Source organism: Lethenteron reissneri, chromosome 69 (assembly GCF_015708825.2).
Source record: "Lethenteron reissneri isolate LAM-NWPU_2019-01 chromosome 69, ASM1570882v1, whole genome shotgun sequence".
Taxonomy (NCBI): domain Eukaryota; kingdom Metazoa; phylum Chordata; class Hyperoartia; order Petromyzontiformes; family Petromyzontidae; genus Lethenteron; species Lethenteron reissneri.
Window position 1 is genome coordinate 862,816 of NC_083847.1, and position 22,295 is coordinate 885,110.

A 22,295-nucleotide genomic window follows, 5' to 3' on the forward strand; every position below is an offset into this window, starting at 1 on the left:
TCAGTTGAGGTGCTCCTCGCTAACAGCACTTATCCCAACGGCCTGTTACAGGCTATACGGGGGATCTTTGCCTTAGTATGTGAGTGGGTCAGAGTGGGTCAGTGGACTCTGCACTGCGCTACAAACCCTGCGAAACCACAGCTCCACCCCCCACCGCCACCCCATGCACCGCCCACTCTGATTCTTAAGCAGCAACGCAAACGGGAGTTCACCCACAGACTCACCCAACCCCTGAGCTGTGAGGCACCGTGGCCTGTGTCGCGTCGGCGAGGTCTCCATCCGCTCTGGGCTCTCAGTTTGCCGACCTCGGTGGTGGGGGGGAGTTTGGCATCGCATCGCGCCACCGTTGAGCCACAAGGCGGAGGCTGTGGGATCTCAAGGGTCGGGGTTGGTTCGTCGTCTGCGTTAAGGTGGGTTCATTCTTGTTCAGATGTTCATCCGTGTCGGGGCGTTCACCAGCGTCCGTTTGTTCAACCGCGTTCAGGTTGTTCTTCCGTGTCAATTCATCATTCGTGTCCGGTGTTCATCTGTGTGAGGTGTTCATCCGCGTTAAGGTGGTTCATGCGTGTTTAGGTTGTTAATGCGTGTCAGGTGTTCATCTGTGGTCTGGTGTTCATCCACGCCCAGCTATTTATCTGCATCTAGGTTGTGTTGATCAGAACGGGTCACTTACTTGACATACAGCGAAATAACTTCTCTTTGTGTGTCAGTGTGAGTGTATTTATCAGGTGAGTGACACGGTTTGCTATGTATGGTGCTAAAGAAGTTCAACATAAATGCATATATAGACTCACACAGAGACCTGTACTCACACAGAGAACCACAAACTAACAGAGACCCACAGACTCACATAGAGAACCACAAACTCACGCAGAGACCCCGCAGACTCACATAGAGACCCACAGACTCACACAGAGACCCACAGACTCACGCAGAGACCCCGCAGACTCACACAGAGAACCACAGACTCACACAGAGACCCCACAGACACCCACAGACTCACACAGAGACCCACAGACTCACGCAGAGACCCCGCAGACTCACATAGAGAACCACAAACTCACACATAGACCCACAGACTCACACAGAGACCCACAGACTCACGCAGAGATCCCACAGACTCATACAGAGACCCACAGACTCACACAGAGGCCCCTCAGACTCACACAGAGACCCCACAGACTCACACAGAGATCCCACAGACTCACACAGAGACCCCACAGACACCCACAGACTCACATAGAGACTCACAGTTGGTTGTGTTTCACCCGCACCTTTGATTATAAGCACGGTTGGCTATGTATGGTGCGGAAGAAGTTCAAAATAAACGCGTGGAATGTGCGTGAGTGTGTCAAGAGTGACTAGTGGGCACGCATTAGAGCGCACACTGCTCTACGAAGCCGGCGACCCGAGTTCAATTCCCACTCACGGTCACCGACACCAGTGACGATTATTTTCACTGGTCTTGGGCCTACCGTGCTCATCGGAGGTGTTGTGGAAGGATGAGAAACTATGGGTCTCTATGTGAGTCTAAGGGTCTTTGTGTGACGAGTCTACGGGTCTCTGTGTGATGAGTCTACGGGTCTCTATGTGAGTCTATGGGTCTCTGTGTGACGAGTCTATGGGTCTCTATGTGAGTCTACGGGTCTCTGTGTGACGAGTCTACGGGTCTCTGTGTGACGAGTCTATGGGTCTCTATGTGAGTCTACGGGTCTCTGTGTGACGAGTCTACGGGTCTCTGTGTGAGTCTACGGGTCTCTGTGTGATGAGTTTACGGGTCTCTATGTGAGTCTACGGGTCTCTGTGTGACGAGTCTACGGGTCTCTATGTGAGTCTACGGGTCTCTGTGTGACGAGTCTATGGGTCTCTATGTGAGTCTACGGGTCTCTGTGTGATGAGTTTACGGGTCTCTGTGTGATGAGTCTATGGGTCTCTATGTGAGTCTATGGGTCTCTGTGTGATGAGTCTACGGGTCTCTGTGTGATGAGTATACGGTATCTATGTGAGTCTATGGGTCTCTGTGTGAGTCTATGGTTCTCTGTCCGAGTCTATATGATCTTTATGTTGAACTTCTTTCACACTGTACGTAGCCAACAATACTAATTGGAGGTAAGGGGGAAGTACAACAAACTATAGGTGTCTGTGTGAGTCTATGGGTCACTGTGAGAATCTACGAGCACCTGTGTGATGAGTCTATGGGTCTCTATGTGAGTCTACGGGTCTCTGTGGGATGAGTCTATGGGTCTCTATGTGAGTCTATGGGTCTCTGTGTGATGAGTCTATGGGTCTCTATGTGAGTCTATGGGTCTCTGTGTGATGAGTCTATGGGTTTCTGTGTGATGAGTCTATGGGTCTCTGTGTGATGAGTCTATGGGTCTCTGTGTGGTGAGTCTATGGGTCTCTATGTGAGTCTACGGGTCTCTGTGGGATGAGTCTATGGGTTTCTGTGCGAGTCTATGGGTCTCTGTGTGATGAGTCTATGGGTCTCTATGTGAGTCTATGGGTCTCTGTGTGATGAGTCTATGGGTCTCTGTGTGATGAGTCTATGGGTCTCTGTGTGATCAGTCTATGGGTCTCTGTGTGATGAGTCTACGGGTCTCTGTGTGATGAGTCTACGGTATCTATGTGAGTCTACGGGTCTCTGTGTGATGAATCTACGGTAATTATGTGAGTCTACGGGTCTCTGTGTGATGAGTCTATGGGTCTCTGTGCGAATCTATGGGTCTCTGTGTGATGAGTCAATGGGCCTCTGTGTGAGTCTATGGGTCTCTGTGTGATGAGTCTATGGGTCTCTGTGTGATGAGTCTACGGGTCTCTGTGTGATGAGTCTACGGTATCTATGTGAGTCTACGGGTCTCTGTGTGATGAATCTACGGTAACTATGTGAGTCTACGGGTCTCTGTGTGATGAGTCTATGGGTCTCTGTGCGAATCTATGGGTCTCTGTGTGATGAGTCTATGGGCCTCTGTGTGAGTCTATGGGTCTCTGTGCGAGTCTATGGGTCTCTGTGTCTATGAGTATATGGGTCTCTGTGTGATGAGTCTGTGGGTCTCTGTGCGAATCTATGGGTCTCTGTGTGATGAGTCTATGGGCCTCTGTGTGAGTCTACGGGTCTCTGTGCGAGTCTATGATGGGGTCCCATTCACCGCCGAAACTCGGAACACACGTGGGTGGCTCAGCATTTACTTTATTTACAGAGAAGCGTAGTTAAAGCTGCGCCGTTGTTTTTCATGAAGACGTCTTTATTCACCACGCCACTCTCCGATAGTTGACGCAAAAAACTCTGCCAAATAAGCATGGCAGTGGGAGCCAATGTACCGATAGTTCTTTAATTTGAGCTTTGTTTCCCGTTTCGTATGTGGTATACACGTAGCGTCAACAGAATGTACCATTCAGACGCTGTCTTCTCGACAGACCTGTTCTTCACCTGAGGACGGCTGCTTGCGTTGTGGCCGAAACGTCGTGAGAATTATTTTATTATGTTTTATTTTTATTATTTTATTACTTCCCTTCTACGTGACTTTACCGAAAGAACCAAGAAGAAGAATGTACCATGTGCATCATCGGAACGGAACAAGAAGAAAAACTGAAGACGTACACATAGGTATACGTAATCCGAACAGGAAGATTTTTATTTGGCTAAATAACAGTTTGGACTGCCAGCTAACAAAGGTTCCTCTCACGTGGCCGAGTGGGTGAGAATGTGCTGCCCCTTACTGTGAGCTTGAACATACGATATCACCCACACTTCAAAGCCAAAGATCCCCCGTGTAGCCTTAACAGACTGCTTGGCCAAGTGCTGCTAGAAAGTAGCAGCACCAATGGATGCGGGAATAGCATGCGAGCGGGGTGGTGACCAGTACCACGCACGGCCGCTTCTGTCTCCCCAGTTGCAATGTTTTTACACACCACACCATGTAATAATTTGCGGCTTCGTGGACCTAGTGGAGCAGATTCCAGGACCAGTTCAGATGACCGTCATTGGTTTTGACCGTGAGCGGAAATGTAACCTGGGTTCGTAGCGCCATGCACTGCCGCTCCCCCACACACAAATACACACACAAGTGTGTGGGCAAGCACGCCGAGATTGAAACTGCGAGTTCGCGTTTTAAGTTAATGTAAAAAATATATTTCAAAGAAAGCTGGTTCGTAAGTGCGGGTGTTTGTAAGTTGGATATTCGTAAGTCGAGGACTGTCTGTCGCACAAGGGGCTTCTATTAGCAGTGTGTAGCTCTACAGAATATCACTGATGAGCACCAATTTATACGAAACTCTGACTCGAACCCAGGTCTCCTGTGCTTACCAACAAAGTCATTGAGATGAATACCAGGGCAGACGACTCAACCAATGGCTTTCTTTCCTCCTCACCTGCTCCCATCTCTCCCAGCATCCTACTTGCTGTGTTGCAGGGATGGAGAGGCCCAAACTGTTGCCGGTGCATGGAGTCCCCATGCTGGACTTTATAGCGAGGGACTGGAGCCTGGTGGAGTCATTTAAAGCCAGGCCCGGAGATGTCCTGATAGCAACTTACCCCAAGGCGGGTGAGTATTAACAGAAGCAGCAGCACCACCATCAGCATCACCACCAGCTCCATTATCATCATCACCACCCCTGCTGCCACCATATTCAATACCTTCATAATCATCACCACAATCGCGATGACCATCGTAATAATCTTCATCACCATCATCAGAATTAATACGATCATCATTATTATAATTACCACCACTGTCTTAATACGGTACTCATTATAATTGCTAACACCTGCATCATAATCATCATCACCACCTCCACCTTCATCATAATGACCATCTTCATTACGACCACTGCTACCACCATTATCTTCATCACTATCATCACCACTACGACATTTATAATATAATCATCCTAACCACCACCGCCACCGCCACCTTTATCACCATCATTACCACTGCTTCGACACTCATAACCATGATAACCAACAATATTATCACCGCCACCTTCATCACCAACACCACCACCACCACCACCTTCATCACCACTTCTACCATCGTCAACACCAACTGCCATTCGCCACGAAGTGGAGGTGACGTCACCATGGCGCTTGTGCCAGGCTATGTGCACGTTAAGGCCACGTGAAGTGTCGATTGCCCACTGGCAGGAGGTTACAGGACAGACCCAGCAGGTGCCGTGGGTTGGCTGACTGAGATGACTGGCCGATGCACCACCTGTGCCCCTTACTGTGCCAAGTTGATAGGGTTTAGTATTTGCTGGCACAAAATACCCAGGTAGGTGATTACTTTTGTTGGTGCTGATGGTAAGGTCCTACTTCTTAGTGGCACGCTCCAATTCGAACAGCAGCATCTACAACTCCTCCTCTTGGTGAGCCGCAATCACCAAATCATCGGCATACTTAACATGGTTGATCAATAGGGAGCTATTCATTGATCACCAAGACTACCACATTCATCATCATAACTCCCACCCTCACAACCACCACATTAAATCACCACCACTGCTAACACCGTCATCACCATCATCACTACTACTGCGACATTCATAATGATCAAAACCACCACCATCATCACCACTACACACCACCTTCATCACCAACATTGCTTTCATCATCATCATCAACAGCACTACTACCAAATTCATAATTATTATGACCAACATCTTCATTACCACCATCTTCATTACCATCACTGCTACCATCATGATCAACATCACGACTCCCACATTCATAACACTATGTAACACAATTTTTGTTCATGGGTAGTAAGTGTTATTTCGTAATTGCTTATGCCTAAAAAGTATAGAAAATGGCTATTATTCCCCACAAACTTTGCTTTTGTGACCAGGACATTGATATTTTGAAATTTACCTATTTTCAATGGGAAAACGGGCAAATGTATGTCTTTTCGTTCACATAAAGTCAGAAAAAAAACATACAAATCACAATTAACTTGTGTTTATACTAAAGTAACACAAAAATTACTACAAAGATTTAGAAGTGAGTTGTTTTTCGAGATTAATTATTAGACTGTAAATCACTTTCACGAATCAGCCCCCAAATATAGTCTCCCAGCATGTTCTTGTTATACTGTCCTTGGTAGCGGCGTTCAAAATTCCAGTATATCCTGGTGGAAGTGCTCGACTGAGTACGCTCCCATGTTCTCCTTGAATGTATCAAGATGAGCATCAAGGATATGGACTTTGACAGACATCCTACAGCCCATTGTGCCGTAGTTCTTCATCAGTCTCAACCAGCTCCACGTAGTTTTTTACTTTTTGATTGCCCAGGAAACCACGAAGCACTGCGACAAAGCTGTTCCAAGCCGCTTTCTTCTTACTAGTGAGCTTCTTGGGGAATTCATTGCACTCCATGATCTTTTATATCTGTGGTCTGATGAAGACACTGGCTTTGACCTTTGCCTCAGACAATTTAGGGAAGAAGTCTTGAAGGTACTTGAAGGCTGCCGACTCCTTATCTACAGCTCTGACACATTGTTTCATAAGTCCAAATTTGATGTGCAGTGGTGATATCAGCACCTTCCGGTGGTCCACCAGTGGCTTCCACTTGATGTTGTTCCTCCCCACAGAGAACTCGGTCCGCTGTGGCCAGTCCCGCCTGTGGTAGTGCGCCTTGGTGTCTAAATCTTTTGTAGTAATTTTTGTATTACTTTAGTAATAATACATGTTAATTTTGATTCATATATTGTTTTTTTCTGACTTCATGTGAACGAAAAGACACAAAATTGCCCGTTTACTCATTGAAAATAGGTACATTTCAAAATATCACTGTCCTGGTAACAAAAGCAAAGTTTGTGGGAAATAATAGCCATTTTCTGTACTTTTAAGGCATAAGCAATTACGAAATTATACTTACTACCCAGGAACAAAATGATAAAAATGTATTACACAGTGTATTCATCACCACCTTCATCTTGGCCCCCCTCCCCCCACCCCTCTAACTCTCTGAGGCACCACGTGGACCCAGGAGATCGTGGATCTGATTCAGAGCGGAGTGGACGTGGAACACTGCAAACGTGGCCCCGTGTACGAGAGGATCGTCTTCATGGAGTGGACGGGCATAAATTTCGTGATGCATCGCAAAGGTGATGGCAGCAGTGGACTCAAGTCAACTATTGAATGTTTTACTTTTACCAGGTGTAAGTCCCCAATTGAGCTACGCATCTCTTTTTCAGTTGCGACCTGACCCACAGAGACCCATACTCATAGAGACCCACAGAGACCTATACTCATAGAGACCCACAGAGACCCATACTCATAGAGACCCACAGCGACCCATATTCATAGATAACTGTACTCAAAGACTCACAGAGGCTCAGAGACTCATCCGCATAGACCCAATCTCATAGAGAGACACTCAGACACCCACAGACCCATACTGCGAGACCCATACTCATACAGACCCACAGAGACCCATGCTCATAGAGACCCACGGAGACCATACTCATAGAGACCCACAGAGACCCCTACTCATAGAAAACCCGTACTCGGAGACTCACAGAGACCTAAAGACTCATTCTCATATACACAATCTCATAAAAAAAACATACTCAGACCCACAGATCCATACTTAGTGACCCATACTCCTTGACCCATACTCATGGAGACCCACAGCGACCCACAGAAACCCATACTCATAGAGACCCACAGAGACCCATAATCATAGAGACCCAGAGACCCATACTCATAGATACCCACCGAGACCCCTACTCATAGAGACCCAGAGAGACCCATACTCATAGATACCCACAGAGACCCCTACTCATAGAGACCCACAGAGACCCATACTCATAGAAAACCGTACTCATAGACTCACATAGGCTCAGAGACTCATCCGCAAAGACCCACTGTCAAAGCTAAGCACTCAGACACCCACAGTCCCATACTGAGAGACCCATACTGCGAGACCCATGCTCATCTGAGACCCACAGCGACCCACAGAAACCCATACTCATAGAGACCCACAGAGACCCATAATCATAGAGACCCATACTAAAACTAAACTCTTTTTTTACTTTACTGGGTAAGGCCCCACTGAGCTATGCAGCTCATTTTCATCAATTTATTCAAAATAAACTTCTACTACATCATTACCACGTGGAAAATGATTGCAGTCAAAAGAAAGAGAATTGCTGATTCATAATAATGGTGCTTTTTGGGTAGATCACATAAATTTGTCGTTATTGATAATGCGTGGTCTTGGGTGGCACAATAGTTAGGAGATGTTAACTACCTCGCCTGGTATACACGAGCTGGTGGGTTCGATCCCGACCCTGACAATGCCCTGCTCTATATTTGCAGTTTTTATTTTCCCACTTCGTTGAGCTAACAATAATGATAGCCGTGCCGCTTTCAAAAATAACAATATACAGCTCAGTGGGGCTTTCCTGGTAATATAATAAAAGGTTTATCTTAGAATGACCTCTGTATATGGGTCTCTGTGCGAGTTTTCGGTAAGATGAAAAAGACTTAGTTTGTATTTGTTTAATTTTTAGGTGATTTGTTTACCTTTCTTAAACATTACACTCATGTAGTGTTTGTGAATTGTGTTTGTTCTTGTAACGTTTTGAACCCGTGCCCCTAGTGGACATCTGTGAAACAGAGCTTTAGAACTCATCGGATTCTTCTTCCTCCAGTTTCACCCCTCCACATTTAGAATGAACATCACGCGTTTAGAGTTATTCGGCTGCTGCTATAAATTTCCACGTGATAATGATGATGATAGTCCTCCACTTTGTTGAGCTATCATTTGTGATGACCAGGTCGCTTTTGAAATTAAAAGAGCCACTATATCGCAGCTCAGTGGGGGCCTTACATCTGGTAAAATAAATAAAAGTTTAGTTTAAATATGCTGATTGTGATTGTGATGTTACTGATCGCGTGGCTCCAGGAGTGGAGGTGCTGAATGATATGCCGTCTCCTCGCACGATTAAGACTCACCTGCCCTACCAGCTGATGCCTTCCTCATTTTGGGACAACGATTGCAAGGTGGACCACCATCACCATCATCACCACCATCACCATCATCACCACCATCACCACCATCACCACCATCACCACCACCACACTTAGTCTCTTGCTTGATTTTGCAGGCTCACCTTCATTGGCATCACTATTATGCTTTTGGTTAGCCAGGTCACCTCCGTGTATATTGTTGGTTCAAGTCTATCGAGATAAATCGAGGCGATTCAATAGGGTTGGTCTCTCTTTAATGTTTAGACAAGCCACCCTGCCAGTTTTCACGCAGTAGTGGATCTCGAGAACACCTCGGTGGTGCACTTAAAATGTGTTACAGGAGGACCCCTTCATCAGAACACTCACACCTAAGCCTACGTGTTCTAGAACACATTCAAACACCCTTATGGCACTTCAAGTCTTTGATGGCGTTTTCCACCCGCTTTGGGCTGCATTCACAAGCAACCTGAATCCAGGGTGAAACTCGAACCCGCGGGTCGTGGACCACCACATTGATGGAATCTCGTCTTCCACCTGTTCCAAACACAATATTCCAACTTACTGCACATATTTATAATTGTAATAACTCTGTGCACGTAGTTTTATCTCTCCTCCCTGCCTCCCAGAAAACTGCTTTTCCACAACCCCCTTCCCCTATACAGGTGGACCATAGCCTCCCAATTATTTTTCTCTTGGGAGTTATTTGTACCACGTGACAACTTCCATCATCACCACCATCATCACCACCATCACCAATAGCAATAACCGCCGAACGCCACTAAGTGACGGTGACGTCACCACGGCGACTGTTCCAGACCTGGTGCACTATGAGACCACGTGACTTGTCGAAGGCTCGCTGACCGGAGGTGATGGGACAGACCCAGTAGGTGCCATGGGTTGACTGACTGAGATGACCAGCAAATGCATCAGCTTTGCACCCTATTGTGTCAACTTGCAGCGTTTTAGCGGCTCGGTGCTCCACCCGTTGTTGTGAGCGTCGCTCTGCTGACCTCAGTTGTTGTTAGAGGATTACTGCATCCAACTACCCCGGAGCGTCTGCTCCATAGAGGCGGATCTTGACACTGCTGGTACCAGTCTTCTGTAATTCTACTCGGCTCCATATCCTCCCGTTTTGCATCAGTCCATCTCTCCACCAGCCCGTGTCATGCCCGTTGTTCACCCTCTATGCATCCAAATAGAAGCTGCTTGGGCCTGTGGTATCTGGGCATGCGGGCTACGTAACCCAGCCGACGCAGCCTTGCCTGCCAGAGGAGCTCACTGATGGGAATGTGTCCAGATCTTTCAAGGATTTGTGAGCTTCTCACACAATCCAGCCTGATTAAACCCAGGATGGATCGCAGGTAGAACAGCCTGAATGGTTTTAACTGGCACAGATGTTCCATTAGAGGGGTCCACGTTTCACATGCATAGAGAAGAGAGGACATGATTGTGGCCGAGAAGACCTGAACCTTCGTGTGGAATGACAGACCAGGTAGCTTCTACACAGCATTACACAGCCGATTAAAATATAAAGCCACCCAACTTATTCAGAGGGAGAACCCTGCTGTCAAACCGGAGCTGGTCCTTAGCACACATTCCCAGGTATGGGAAACGTTTCACTCTCTCCACAACTGCTCCATCACCAATGGCGAGTTGAGGTGGTGGAGTATTTGATGTCACAAAATACCCAGGCTGGTGCTATGTTTTTGTGGGGATGATGGTAAAGGCTATACTTAGTGACACGCTTCAGGTTCAGCAGGAGCACCTCCAACTCCTCCTCTGGGTGAACAACAATCACCAAATCATCAGCATACGTAACATAATTAACCAATAGGGAGCCATCCCTCGGCCGCACGCAGGCATCGATCAACATTCCGTTGTATCTGTGCCAGATGTAAATTCCTCAGGTATAGCCACGGAAATCTTCTCGATCTACGTGTAGCTTCACTCGTGCCTGTCCATCATTATGAAGACCCTTAATTATCATGAGCAATCATTAACAGCCCAGAGGCCTGGCCTGGTGAAGGTATCATAGGCCTTGACCAGGTCAATAAAGCAGATATGTAGGTCTTGCTGCAATTTCCTACACCTCTGCTGTAGTAGACGGACAGAGAATATGGCGTCCGTGCAGGACCGCCCAGGTCTGAATCCACATTGTGGCTCCGCAAGCCTCTCCTCAGAATGCCTGGCAAGGCGATGTTGAATAATGCTTGCCAGGACATTTCCCGGCACATTGAGAAGAGAGATGCCCCAAAAGTTGTCACACCAGGGCATCCATCCAATCCTGAAGAACCCGTCCTGTGGTCTAGACAGTTGTGATGATGTCATGTAGGGCAGTCTGCACAAAAATGGCACCCTCCCTTAGCATTTCTCTTGGGAGATCGTTTCTGCATGACGCGTTTCCTGGTATCAAACTTCGGATCTCCCCTCGCACTTTCTCCACAGATGGCACCTCAGCCAACCATTCAGAAGGGGTAGCTGCATCTGCCAATATTTGAGGCATTGCAACCCTAGCAAGGTCATCCCCACCTTGCCCAACGATGTTGTCTGGGCTGAGGGAATTACTCTCCACCAAGACTTCACAAAAATGATATGCAAGCCTGTGAGATCACAGTTATTTCCCTTAAAGATGGTTATAGATGCTGTGCTGCAAGTTAATTTATTGATGTAATGATATAGCGATTTGTAATTACAGGATACTGAGGCAGATTTAATTTCCTCAGCAACCCACACCCACCATTAATATTTACAATGCTGCACGGTTTTCCAAACCTTCAAGTAAAGGCCGTTGTAAGCCTCCTCATTCTCCAATGTTGGATGTTGCAGACGATGGTCAATGAGCAGATCAGCTCCACGATAGGTCCTGGTGTCAAGGACATGGACCTGCATCTGCTGAGCAGTAATTATATAGTCCAGCAGATGTACTTGCTTGGACCTAGCGTGCATCCATAATGTTGCGTGGATGTGCCGATGCCGGAACAGCGTGTTCGTAATTACAAGCCCATGGGCTGCACAAAAGTCTAGCAGCCTAGTACCGTTATTATTGAGGTTATCTGGCTCATGCCTTCCGGTCACTTAAACCCAGGTGTCTGCGCCAGGACCCACTCGGGCATTAAAGTCAGCAAATAGGATGACTCTATCCTAGGGGGCCAATCTAGCTCGTACCTGGTACAGGAGGTTATAGAAGGCGTTTGACTCATCGGCCTTGTCTGCATCCCTCCACTGAATTCTAATAATATCTCACCATTTGGGTTCAGATCAAGGGACGAGGGGCATTCCTCCCAATCATGCCTCTCTAGGTATCTACATCATTTCTCACGTGGGGATTGAAGTCGTCCAGTAGGCATATGGAGTCGGTAGGTGTCACTCTGTCGAGCACTGCACCCACCATCTCCAAGAAGGCCGAATACTCTGAACTGCGGTTTGGTGCATAAGCACAGACAACAGTCAAAGTTTTCCTTTCTTTAACCCGAAGTCCCATTGAGGCGACGCTCTCATCCACTGGGACGAACTCCAACTGAATGGCACCCAGCCGGGGGCTTGTGAGTATCCCCATACCTGCCCGGGGCCTCTCACCAGGGGTTACTCCGGAAAAAGTGTTACGTGGGTCACCCAGCCACCAGGCACTTGCTGGTGAGCATCATCCCCAGGCCTGGTTTTAGGGGAATGTCCATGTATACCTTGTCCGGCGAGGTTCTCCAATTTTTTTTTATTTCTGAACCATTCAAAGGGGTTTTTTTCGGACCTATATTTGTCTGAAACCTCCCCCCAGATCTGTTCGCCAAGGGAAACTTTACCAGGAGTACACGACTCCAGGCGACATCGCTCTGAGGGTCATTGGAACACACAAACGCCACCACCAGTAGGAGGTCACGATCCTTCACTGGGGGCGGAGGGAGGGCTTGCCTGGTAAAAAAGAAAATGCAGTTTTAGTTTAGTGTCTCCCTGTGCCACTCTCCCCAACCCCTACATCTGCTCCCCAGGTGATCTACATCGCACGTAATGCCAAGGACAACGCCGTATCCGCCTTCCACTTTAACCGAATGAACAAGTTGCATCCGGAGCCCGGCACCTGGGAGGAATACCTGCATCGTTTCATGACCGGCAATGGTGAAGGCACCTAGGTTATTGCAACCACTTTTATACCGGTAGTGAGGAACCGAATTCATTTCACGTGGCCTGCAACTTAATTTCAACATGAACACACATAGGTACAAAGACAAAGATTCCCTGTTTAGCCTTAACAGACCGTTATGGCAAGTGCTGTTAGCGAGCAGCACCTATAGAAGCCGGCACAACACAAGAATGGGTGGGTGGCCAGCACCACGCCCGACCGCCTTTGTTTCCCTAGTGACGAAGATTACATACCGCACCAGGTACTCATTTGAGGCTGAGTTGACCTCGGAGAGGCCCAAGACCAGTTCAGATAATCGTTACTGGTATTGGCCGTGAGGGGAAGTAGAAACATTGCAATCACGATTAATTTGCTTAAAAGTTGAAAACTCAGTAAAAAAGAAAAATTAGTCTGCAAGAGAGCTGTTTCCACTGCTAATACAGAAAACATAATGGAAACAAAGCCCAGCGGAGGTCTAAACGCTCATAAATGGGCATCACTCATTTTCTGTGGGCAGGGCTCAGTCTCCACTTACGAGCGCTTGGATTGGCCGAAATTGGCGCCCGCTTGCATAACTGCATAACGTAAACATATACCTTTCAATAAACATTTTAACGTTGGTAGAAACCATGGGGGTTCTATGCGAGGGCGATACATTAATCTCAAAAACGGTTAACGGATGTCACACTATTAACCGAGGGACTACTGGACAAGTCAAATGCTTTAGAGTCCTGACCAGCCACGTGACCTAGACGTGCCAACACGGTCGCTCCACCTTCTCCTTCCCACAGTGTGCTGGGGCTCGTGGCATGATCATGTGACCGATTGGTGGAACATGAGGGAGCGACACCGGATTCTCTACCTCTTCTTCGAGGACATGAAGGAAGTAAGGTCGCACAGCAGTCGAGGACATAAGTAGCACGGCTCTCAAACTATAAAACGACTTTTAGAAATATTGATTCTTATCCAAATAAAACATTCAGAGGTCTGAGCGGGAGGGAATTGTTTCGTGGGCTGAACTTGGCTGACATCACAAGCATGAGTTGATGCATGTGTTTATTATGTACACAGTACATAATTAATTCATACTCACAACCGAGTTCGATTTCTGCTCATGGCCAACACCGGTGACGATTAGCTGAACCGGTTCTGGGCTACCCCTATGTCTACTCGGCCTCAAAATGGGTACCTGGCGCAGTGTGTAGTAAACATTGCTACTTGGGGAGACAAAGGCGGGCAGGTGTGGTGCTGTTCACACACCCCCTCGTGAGCCGTACCAGCCTTCATAGGTGCTACTCGCTAACAGCCAATTGCCCCAACATTCTGTTAACCCTCTACAGGGGATGTTTGTCTTTGCTTTTGTATTGTGAGCAGGCCCGGACTGGCGTTAGGGCAGCAGTCCATAGGGCAAATGCCCTGGTGAGGCCGGTCAAGTATGATTAAAGTAAAACAATTATAATCATAATAGAGTTTTTTTTGGGTTTTTTGGGTTAGATCGCGTAATGACGTCGTTCTGCTCTGTCTAAGACCAGAAGCAGGTGGATGGCTTCACTATTCTGGAAAATCACCCGATGATGCTGGTTGATGGTATTACCAGCAAAACGCCGTACTCAAATCGTAAATGTTGTGGATTCACTCTTCAACGCACCAGTGGGCTGAAGTAGTAACTATTTGGCGTTTTGTTTACGTGACAAATCCCTTACTGATTGGCCATGTCGGTTGGTGGAGGCTGTAGACACATTTATACTTACACGATCTAACCGGAAAAAAAACTATATTATGAAAATATTTTAAGTACCTCTAATGTTTATTTACGCTCTCAGTTGGCGAGTAAGACCCCGGTAGTATTCGGCATCCACAATTACTTTTCCTCACAGGTGCCCCCACCCATTAGTTATTTTGGACCCATTTTAAAATTGTACTAATGAGGATCGCCATGAACAATTTGGGGCCTGCTGTGTTTCTTTACAAAAAGCCTGAGAATCCGATTTGTTTAGTCCCACAGCCTCGTTACTGATTGTGAGAATAATTCTCCCCCCACTCCCCCTTTCCTCCATTGTGTGTGCTGAGGACCCCATGCGTGAGGTGTCCCGCATTGCTCGCTTTCTGGAGCGGCCACTGTCCGAGCAGCAGCTGCGTGAGGTGGTGAAGCTCACCTCCTTCCCTGTGATGCGTGACAACCCCATGACGAATTACAGCACCTTGCCCACCGACTTCTTGAACCACTCCGTGTCGCCCTTCATGCGCAAGGGTAAAAATCTTAACGTTTTTGAATGTTCAGTCGGACACACGGTGATTTTGATGAAGGTGGTGGTAGGATGGGGATGATCTTCATACCAGCGGTGTCAGGATCGGCCTCTGTGGAGCAGGATGCTCGTGAAGGCCACTCCTGGGTAGTTGCAGGCAGTCACCCTCCAGCAACAATGGAGGGCAGAGTAGCGTGGCTCATTGCAAGGAGCGGAGCACCGGGGGGATAAATTGGCATCGTAGGGGGCACAGGTGGTGCATCTGCCAGTCATTTCAGTCAGTCAACTTATGGCACCTGGGTCTGTCCCGTGACCTCTTCCAAGCTGAGTTTCAACACTTCACATGGATTTAAAGTGCACATAGCCTGACACAAGCATCTGAGTGACATCACCATAATTTAGGAGAGAATGGTGGTAGTTGATGATGATATTAAGACAACCCCAACGAAAAATTACAGCACCATACCTCGGCCAACCGAGTTCGATTCCCACTCACGGCCAACACCGGTGATGATTCTCTGAACCGGCCCAGGGCCTCCTCTAGGTTGACTTAGCCTTGATTTACCGAGTGCAGTGTAAACATCGCCTATGGGGAGGTAAAGGCAGTCGATCATGGTGCTGACCACCCACGCCCTCGTCCGCCTTCATAGGTGCTCATTAACAGAACTTGCCCCAACATTTTATGAAATCTATATGGGGGGTCTTTGTTTTGTCTGTGCAGGGGATGTGGGTGACTGGAGGAATCACTTCTCTGCTGCTCAGCTGGAGGCCTTTGAGCAGGACTACAAAAAGAAAATGGCCACCACTGACCTGCGCCTGAGGGACAGCCTGCCCTGAAGGCCCGCATCTCTCCCTCTGCTCCTGAATGTATCCATTGACTGATTTGGGTTAAAGTAATGATATAATAATACTAATTTCACGTAATATATAGCATCGTTCATGTTGATTTCATCCCACAACGCTGTAAAATAATTATATTCATAATCGCATTTATGGCTAAATCCTATTTAAACTAATTATTAAGTAAAGGAAAAAGACTCAGAAAATAAATAATTAGGGTTGCCGCTCTCTGAGTCATTAATAAAATCAGAACACGTCATGGGGAAGGAGAAGGCAATCTCACAATTCCAAAAGGGGTGAGAAATGCAAGTAAATACCTTTTTTGAGCAGCGTAATATTATTAACATGCAATTGACTCCCAATTTGATCATCGATTATCTGGATGAAAACAGCATGTTATGTAAGAATGTGCAAAAATTCGCTATTTTAAGTAATGATTAGTAGTGATTATTTGGCGTATTTTTTAATCTGGTGCCCCCTTCCCCCCAAGCTGTATGTGACCTTTAACTTCCCTGGGAAGAATTACAGATTTCCTTGGACAGATACCTCAACAAAACTAGAGTGGCAACTCTAGTTTTTCACTGGACAATCTGAATTTGATCCATACGTTTACATTTTTATATTGATTTGATTTTCTTTGATTTGGTGTGCACCTGGTTTAATCTGTGATCGTTTGAGCTGGCTTTTTTCATCTACTCTTGATTCATCTGGGTATGATCTGGACTTTGTTCATTTGTATCTGTTACATCTCGGAAAACACACAGATTTAAATAATGTGGCTTCACTCAACTCACCTGTGCAGCGTTCATATTCAGACGATACTCACTTTGGTTGCTACGAGACAGGATAGCACGAGTTCACTATCTGGTGGTGAAGCATAAAAGCTGATTGAGTGAAAAGTCATCGCATAGTGATGTCAAATTCAGTCACGAATTCTGATTTGTTCTTGTAAAAAGCTTTATTAGTCATAATCAAATCACCAGTTTGGAGCGTACAAATAATATAAATTTATAAACGTGATAATCACTTTTCGATTTAAGAGAATTATTTTATTATGTTTTATTTTTATTATTTTATTATTTCCCTTCTACGTGACTTTACCGAAAGAACCAAGAAGGTGATAATCACTATCAAGTTGTGCGTGGCTACAAAAAGTTGCGTTTTAAGGGTTAATTAATATGTACCACCAACCACGAAATTAGCGATACAAATATTCAACGAAGTAGTGCTTTTAGTCAAAAAGACTGAGTGAGACGCAAATCATCAAACGTGATGATGACTAAGACTACTGTCCACAAAGAGAAATACAAAGATCCTCCATATCGCCTTGAAAGAATGTTGGGGCAAGTACCATTAGCGAGTCGCACCAATGAAGGCCGGAACAGCACACGAGGGGGTGGGTGGGTGGCAAGCACCACGCCCGGCTGCTTTGGTCTCCCCAGTGGCGATGTTAACACATTGCACCAGATACTCATTTGGGGCTGAGTCGACAAAGGGGAGGCCTATAACCGGTTCAGATAATGTTGTTTTCCATGAGCAGGAATCAAAATCAGTTCGCCAGGTTCGTAGCGCAGCATGCAAACCACTGCACTACCGCTCCCCACTACTACTGCCAACACCATCATCATCAAAACATCGTCACCACTACAATATCACTACCACTCCTACCATCATCATCTTTACTATCACTAACATTAACACTAGCATCACCAACATCATTTCCATGTACGTACTGGTGGAATTTTTACCTGGTATAGATACAATGGGAGGCTCATGGATCCCTCTGCATGAGTATATTGGTCTCTGTGTGAGTCTATGGGTCTCTGTGTGAGTCTATGGTTCTCTGTGTAACTGTATGGGTCTTTATGTAAGTCTATGGGTTTCTGTTTGATTTTATGGGATTCCATTTGATTCTATAGATCTCTGCGTGAGAATATGCGCATTGGTGTGATTCTATGGGTCTCTGTGAATGTTGAACTTTTGTTGCACCGTGCGTAAACAACTGTGCTTATCGAAGGTGCGGGGCAAATGACAACAAACTAAACACAAAAAGATGTTATAAATAGATGAGTTTGTCAATCTAGATTATTTAAGTGCATAGCTCAAATGTATTTCTAATATCGGAAGGAATATGTTTCTAGACGGTCACAGGAGTGCATCTGAAAACGCTCGGTGCAGTGACCACCTTTGTTCGATAACTAGCCAAAAGCCGCTGCTTATGCAAGGATATCCAGAGTTTGCTTAATGATTTATGCTCCTTGACGAGATTAGCAAGGTGTTGTGGTTTATTTGTGGCAAGTACTTTGTGCGTGTGTAACAAGTGCGACCTTCAACAACAACAACAACCGCCATTTGCCACTAAGTGCCAGGCTATATACAGTGAGGGAAAAAAGTATTTGATCCCCTGCTGATTTTGTACGTTTGCCCACTGACAAAGAAATGATCAGTCTATAATCTTAATGATAGGACTATTTGAACAGTGAGAGACAGAATAACAACAACAAAAATCCAGAAAAAAGCATCTCAAAAATGTTATAAATTGATTTGCATTTTAATGAGGGAAATAAGTATTTGACCTTCTCTCAATCAGAAAGATTTCTGGCTCTCAGGTGTCTTTTATACAGGTAACGAGCTGAGATTAGGAGCACACTCTTAAAGGAAGTGCTCCTAATCTCAGCTTGTTACCTGTATAAAAGACCTGTTCACAGAAGCAATCAATCAATCAGATTCCAATTTCTCCACCATGGCCAAGACCAAAGAGCTCTCCAATGATGTCAGGGACAAGATTGTAGACCTGCACAAGGCTGGAATGGGCCACAAGACCATCGCCAAGCAGCTTGGTGAGAAGGTGACAACAGTTGGTGCGATTATTCGCAAATGGAAGAAACACAAGAACTGTCAATCTCCCTCGGCCTGGGGCTTCATGCAAGATCTCACCTCGTGGAGTTGCAATGATCATGAGAACGGTGAGGAATCAGCCCAGAACTACACGGAAGGATCTTGTCAATGATTTCAAGGCAGCTGTGACCATAGTCACCAAGAAAACAGTTGGTAACACACTACGCCGTAAAGGACTGAAATCCTGCAGCGCCCACAAGGTCCCCCTGCTCAAGAAATCACATATACATGCCCGTCTGAAGTTTGCCAATGAACATCTGAATGATTCAGAGGACAACTGAGTGACAGTGCTGTGGTCAGATGAGACCAAAATGGAGCTCTTTGGCATCAACTCAATTCGCCGTGTTTGGAGGAGGAGGAATGCTGCCTATGACCCCAAGAACATCATCCCCACCGTCAAACATGGAGGTGAAAATGCTTTGGGGGTGTTTTTCTGCTAAGAGGACAGGACAACTTCACCGCATCAAAGGGACGTGGACGGGGCCATGTACCGTCAAATCTTGGGTGAGAACCTTCTTCCCTCAGCCAGGGCATTTAAAAAGGGTCGTGGATGGGTATTCCAGCATGACAATGACCCAAAACACACGGCCAAGGCAACAGAGGAGTGGCTCAAGAAGAAGCACATTAAGGTCCTGGAGTGGCCTAGCCAGTCTCCAGACCTTAATCTCATAGAAAATCTGTGGAGGGAGCTGAAGATTCGAGATGCCAAACGTCAGCCTCGAAACCTTAATGACTTGGAGAAGATCTGCAAAGAGGAGTAGGACAAAATCCTTCCTGAGATGTGTGCAAACCTGGTGGCCAACTACAAGAAATGTCTGACCTCTGTGATTGCCAACAAGGGTTTTGCCACCAAGTACTAAGTCATGTTTTGCAGAGGGGTCAAATACTTATATCCCTCATCAAAATGCAAATCAATTTATAACATTTTTGACATGCGTTTTTCTGCATTTTGTTGTTGTTATTCTGTCTCTCACTGTTCAAATAAACCTACCATTAAAATTATAGACTGATCATTTCTTTGTCAGTGGGCAAACGTACAAAATCAGCAGGGGATCAAATACTTATTTCCCTCACTGTACACGTTAAGGCCACGTGATGTATCAAAGGCCCGCCGACAGGAGGTCACGGGATAGACCCAGGTTCCATGGGTTGACCGACTGAGATAGATGGCCGCTGCAACAACTGTGCCCCCCTACTGTGTCAACAGCTGTGACAAGTGCGCGCGCGTGTGTTTTTGTAACAGCATTGTTTGGCTATAGCGAGTTGGCAGGAGTGCATGAGCACGAATATACAAAAACACTCAACACATTTGTCATGAACTACTGTCTAGGGCCATCGCCCGATGCTTAACTCCTCACAAGGCTGTGCGACTCACGAGCGAGCATGGGATGGCACACGAGTCACGCGGCTTCACGGTGGACGCAGTCAACAGGGAGGAGGAAACCCCCACAGCCAATGGGGCATCCCCCTCGCAGTCCCAGCGGTCGCGACATGATGACGTCGACACCTGAGGTCACCCCCCCCCCCTCTCTTTAATTGCGTCATCCACCCGCTTGTTGCCCAGTAGCGTCCTTCTCGAGCCTCCTCCACAGAAGCTGATCTAGAAACCGCTGGTACCAGTCATCGGGAAGTCCACTCAGCTCCACATCCTCCTGTACCACATCATTCCATCTCTTCTCTGGCCTGTGCTGCAACCCCACTATCTAGCCAAATAAAAGTTGTTTCGGCATGCAGTCGCTGGGCATGCGGGATACATGACCCAGCCAACGCAGGCTTCCCTGCCGGAGATCACCAATGGGACTTTGTCAAAATTTTTCAAGGATTTGTGAGCTCCTCACACAATCCAGCCTAGTTAAACACAGGATGATTCGTAAATGTTTCTGACCGGTGAACAGGTAGTTTCTACACAGCGTTACGCAGGCGATGAAAAGATAATGCCACTTGACTGATTCGGAGAGAGACCTCTGCTGTCAAACCAGAGCTGATCATGACCACACTGCCCAGATATGGAAAACTCTCCACCCTCTCCACAACTGCCCCATCACCAATGGGGAGTTGAGGGGGTGGAGTATGTGATGGAAAAAATGACCCATACACGCGCTTAGTTTTGGTGGGTCCAGCAGCAGTGATCCAACAACACATCCAACTCCTCCTCTGAGTGAGCAGCAATCACCAATTCATTAACATATGTAACATGTTCTTGGTTCTTTCGGTAAAGTCATCACGTAGAAGGGAAATAATAAGATAATAAAAATAAAACATAATAAAATACAATTCTCACGACGTTTCGGCCACAACGCAAGCAGCCGTCCTCAGGTGAAGAACAGGTCTGTCGGAAAGACAGCGTCTGAATGAACACCACCATGCTTGGCAGCATAAATTTAAGCTGGGTTAGGGGAGGAAGGGCGCCTTGACAAAGGAATTTGCATATCACCAGATGAATTTAGCATATTTATGGAATGCAGATATGGGATTAGTCACTACTTGTGGAATGTGTAGGAGGTGGGGGGGTCTCAAAGTCATATTACGCCCGCGCATTATGTAGGATTAGCAGCAACAAAGGGAGGAGGTAGGGTTAGCAGTGATAAAGGAAAGGAATTTTAATAGTAAGGAGCTGCAGCAGCCAAACCACCACGTAAAAAACTAAAATATAAACTACATCAATATCATCAATATACTAAATATACTCTCCAATAAGCTGAGCTACTAACAGTAAGTCATACATTACAATTCCATGTTGCAAAAAATAGAATATGCCTCCAGCTAAACTTTTTCCTTATTCACACGGATCTACCCCGTACTATATACTGTCATAGACAAACCCATAATTTAATTATATACTGCATTACTATATACCTTAGACTATACATTGTAATATTAGACTATGTATTTTTCTACCCACCCTCCTGTATACCACACTGCTTTATATTCACTATAAAATTGCAATACTATGTATTACCTTATTAATTATATTAAACATTACACTTTTATACTATTTATTATTATACAATCTTCTAAACCCTAAACCATTGCCCGTCGCGTGAAAGGTACTAAGAGGAAGCAACGAAATATGTCAATGGGAGAGTGGTGAAAGGGGACTTGCAGCAGAGCAAAGACTCCATTCCCTGCGGAGAATACAAAAGATATATAGTCAATGCCAGTGAGTGGACTGCGGTCTGAAAGTCACCGTAAACGTGACTCCCTGCTGTTTGCCCACCGAGCCAATAACG

At 46.3% G+C, this 22,295-nt stretch overlaps 1 protein-coding gene across 3 annotated transcripts; it reads left to right on the forward strand.

The window, feature by feature from the left end:
• The first annotated feature begins 230 nt into the window (after positions 1 to 230).
• On the forward strand, positions 231 to 20,575 carry LOC133360826 (sulfotransferase 1 family member D1-like). Of its 3 annotated transcripts, none has more exons than XM_061579704.1 (8): positions 231 to 410; positions 4,388 to 4,541; positions 6,963 to 7,097; positions 8,903 to 9,000; positions 12,951 to 13,077; positions 13,873 to 13,967; positions 15,152 to 15,332; positions 16,049 to 20,067. In XM_061579704.1, exons 2-8 carry the CDS (start codon positions 4,412 to 4,414, stop codon positions 16,162 to 16,164), a joined length of 882 nt encoding a protein of 293 aa, XP_061435688.1. In that variant the 5' UTR covers positions 231 to 410; positions 4,388 to 4,411; the 3' UTR covers positions 16,165 to 20,067. The 3 variants fall into 3 exon arrangements, with proteins under 3 accessions (XP_061435688.1, XP_061435689.1, XP_061435690.1); XM_061579705.1 differs by having other exon boundaries at positions 4,410 to 4,541; XM_061579706.1 differs by lacking the exons at positions 15,152 to 15,332; positions 16,049 to 20,067 and adding an exon at positions 20,396 to 20,575.
• The last annotated feature ends 1,720 nt before the right edge of the window (positions 20,576 to 22,295 follow it).